Source organism: Eimeria mitis, genomic scaffold, assembly GCF_000499745.2.
Source record: "Eimeria mitis Houghton genomic scaffold, Emh_scaff1935, whole genome shotgun sequence".
NCBI classification, from domain to species: domain Eukaryota; phylum Apicomplexa; class Conoidasida; order Eucoccidiorida; family Eimeriidae; genus Eimeria; species Eimeria mitis.
Window position 1 is genome coordinate 3,209 of NW_013570257.1, and position 3,365 is coordinate 6,573.

The following is a 3,365-nucleotide window of genomic DNA, read 5'->3' on the forward strand; positions in this document are numbered from 1 at the left end:
TGTCGGATCTGCTGCTGGAAGAAAAGCAACAGCAATGCTTCTGTCTGCTGCTGCACCTCCCCCCTCCTGCTGCTGCTGCAGCTGCTGCTGCTGCTGCTGCTGCGTGTTTGTCTGCATAATCCTGCCCATGAGGAGGCAATCCCCTTGCTGCTGCTGCTGCTGCTGCTGCTGCTGCTGCTGTGCTGCAGCAGTAAGAATAAGAAAGAGGCTGCGTATTGCTGCTCCCTCATCGTGGTGCCCCCGCCACCCCCCCGCTAGTTTATAGTGCTGCAGCGCGAGCTCTTCTACCCGCAGCAGCTGCGCGTCCCAGCCAACGAAGATGCTGCTGCGGCCTGCTGCTGCTGCTGCAGCAAGGGGACGAGCAGACACCACACATATAGGCAGCTCCTGCTGCAGCTGCTGCTCCTCTTTGTATGCATCCAATACACATGCATGCACGTCTACAGGTAAGACACGCAAAAATTCATACTCTTCCTCCTGCTGCTGCTGCTGCTGCTGCTGCTGTTGTTTCGGTGCACCGCGCGGGCTACTCTTGCTGCTGCTGGTCCTGCTGCTGCTGCTGCTGCTGCTGTTCTTGCTGCTCTCAGGTGTATTGACAGCTCGACGACGCTTGCGGGGCGGAGGACGAGGAGGGGGTCGCCTGCTGCGCGTTGCATGCAGGCTCTTGCTGCTGCTGCTGCTGCTGCTGCTGCTGCTGCTGCTCCGGTTCCTGCTGCTGTCGCTGTCGCTGTCACTGCTGCTGCTGCTCGTGCTGCTGCTGTCGCTGCTGCTGCTGCTGCTGCTGCTGCTGCTGCATGCAGCCCTGCGTCTGCGGGGTTTTGGTTTAGTGCTGCTGGCAGCATCGGAGTTGCTGCTGTCTGTATCACAGAGCACCTCCTGCTGCTGCTGCTGCTGCTGCTGCTGCAGCACCTTCTGCTGCTGCTGCTGCTGCTGCTGTTCGATGGCTTGCTGCTGCAGCTGCTGCCAGCTCGTGGCTATGCGTTTGCGGTGTATGTACAGCGCAGCCTTTATTAGTCTCCTCGATACCTCTTGTCTTTCTGCTGTTCTTACTATGTCTCCTTCTCTTATACACCTCACTCCTACTGCTGCTGCTTGCTGCTGCTGCTGCAGATGCTGCAGCAGCAGCACCTGCAAACGGTTGTACCATTTTCCTACCCGGTGACGGAATAAACCATGCCGCTGCTGCTGCTGCTGCTGCTGCTGCTGTTGCTGCTGTTGCTGCTGCTGCTGCTGCTGGGTTGCTTCCTGGTGGGCCTCTTCCCCTTCTTCTCTTTTCTCTTTTATATCTGTAATTTGTTTTTTTGCTGCTGTTGCTGCTGTTGCTGCTGCAGCAGCAGCAGCAGCAGCAGGAAAGGTGTATAGCTCGTGCAGCTGCAGCAGCAGCAGCAGCCTGTCTGCAGCAGCAGCATGCAGCCGCTGCTGCTCCAGCAGCTGCACGGATTGCCCCAGCACCAAGGCCCATAGATAAGGAGCACGAAACCGCGCTTCATACACTGCAGCAGCAGCAGCAGCAGCAGCAGCAGCAGAAGTAGGAGTAGAGTTTGCTGCAGCAGCTGCTGATGCTGCTGCTGTTGCTGCTGCTGTTGCTGCTGTTTCTGCTGCTGTTGTTGCTGCTGCAGCAACGGGGAGAGGGTCTTCTAGGGGACCTGTGTTATACACGCTGCTGCTGCTTTTTATTTGTTTTGCTGCTGCTGCTGCTGCTGCTGCTGTTGCTGCTGCTGCTTCTGCTGCTGTTGCTGCTGCTGCTGCTGCTGCTGTCTCCTGCTTGGCTGCCTGCTTCTCTTTAATGTGCGACAGCAAAAACGACTCAGCAGCAGCAGCAAGCTGCAGCGCCTCTGTTTCTGCTGCTGCTGCTGTTGCTGCTGCTCCTGCTGCTGCTGCTGCTGCTGCTCCAGGCTTCGTTGCTTCGCTTGCAGCAAAAGACATACGCAGCTCTGCCAGCAGTGCAACAGAGTAGTCAACAACTTGCTGCCGCGTTCTTCCTGCTGCTGCTGCTGTTTTTTCTGCTGCTGCTGCTGCTGTTGCTGCTGCTGCTGCTGCTGCTCCACCGACAGGCCACAGCTGAGCGCAGCTGCTGCAGCAGCAGCGCCACACGGGCAGCAGCTGAAAGCCATCCGTTGCAGCAGCTGTATATGCAGTTGCTGCTACAGCTGTTGCTGCTGCTGCTGCTGCTGCTGCTGCTGCTTGCGAGGCAGCTGCTTCTCCCCACGTCGTTACTGCCGTTGTCTTGGCTGCTACTGCTGCTGCTGCTGCTGTTGTTGTTGTTGCTGCTGCTGCTGCTGCAGGTATGTTCTCTGCTGCAGCAGCAACTTCGGGGTCTGCTTTTGCCAGTCCTGCAGCTGTTGCCAATGCGCTGCTGCTGCTGATGCTGCTGCTGCTGTTGCTGCTGCTGCTGCTGCTGTTGCTGCTGGTGCAGCAGTTGCTGCTGCTATAGCATCCCGTGTCGCTGCGTATTGCTGCTTCTGCTTCTACTCGTGCCGCGTCTGATAGTTGCTGCTGTTGCTGCTGCTGCTGCTGCTGCTTCTGTTCCTGGTGCTGCTGCTGCTGCTGCTCCTGTTTCTCTTCTTGCTGCTGCTTCTCCTGCTGCTGTTGCGTTTGCTGCTGTAGCTGCTGCTGCTGCTCCTGTTCCTGCTGCTCCTGTCCTTGCTGCTGCAGCTGTTCCTGCTGCTGCAGCTGTGCCTCCTGCAGCAGCAGCAGCAGCAGCTGCTGCTGCTGCTGCTGTTGCTGCTGCGGCAGCTTTCTGAGCTGCAGGTCAACGAGATGGGAAATTCGCTGCACTGCGGGGAGAAGCGCAGCGCATGCAAACGCCAACACTTCTTCTTCTTGCTGCTGCTGCTGCTGCTGCTGCTGCTGCTGCTGCTGTTGCTGTTGCTGCTTCTGCTGCTGCTGCTGCTGCAGGTACTCCTTGAGCAGGCGGCCTGCAGCAGCAACAACATAGCCAGGAGCTGTTGCTGCTGTGGGGCCCAGTGCTGCCGCATGCGGCGCATGCACAGCAACAAAGAGAAAGCGAAGGGAGCGCAGCAGCAGCTGCTGCTGCTGCAGCTGAGCTAGGCAGCAGCAAGCTGTTATAACATACACACGAAGAACACGAATAGCAGCAACAACTGCAGCAGGAACTACAGCACGTCCTGCTGCTGCTGCTGCTGCTGCTGTTCCTGCTGCTGCTGCTGCTGCTGCTGTTCCTGGTGTTGCTGCTGCTGCTGTTCCTGCTGCTGCTACTGCTGCTGCTGCTGCACCCGGCTGAGTGCCGTTCTTCGTCTGCATTATAGGGGCCCCAAAGAAGTCCTCCAAGCGCCTGCTGCTGCTGCTGCTGCTGCCAGCAGCAGCAGCAGCAGCAGCAGGTTTGTGTCCTGCTGCAAGGAGCT

At 58.5% G+C, this 3,365-nt stretch overlaps 1 protein-coding gene across 1 annotated transcript in view; it reads right to left on the minus strand.

Moving 5' to 3' along the window:
• Positions 1-3,365, minus strand: part of EMH_0046110 (uncharacterized protein) — a gene marked incomplete at both ends in the record, with an annotated part of 7,455 nt that overhangs the window by 3,129 nt on the left and 961 nt on the right. Inside the window, one exon of the mRNA XM_013496133.1 lies at positions 57-3,362. Within this exon, the coding sequence (XP_013351587.1) occupies positions 57-3,362 (3,306 nt within the window). The remainder of the gene's footprint in view (positions 1-56; positions 3,363-3,365) is intronic.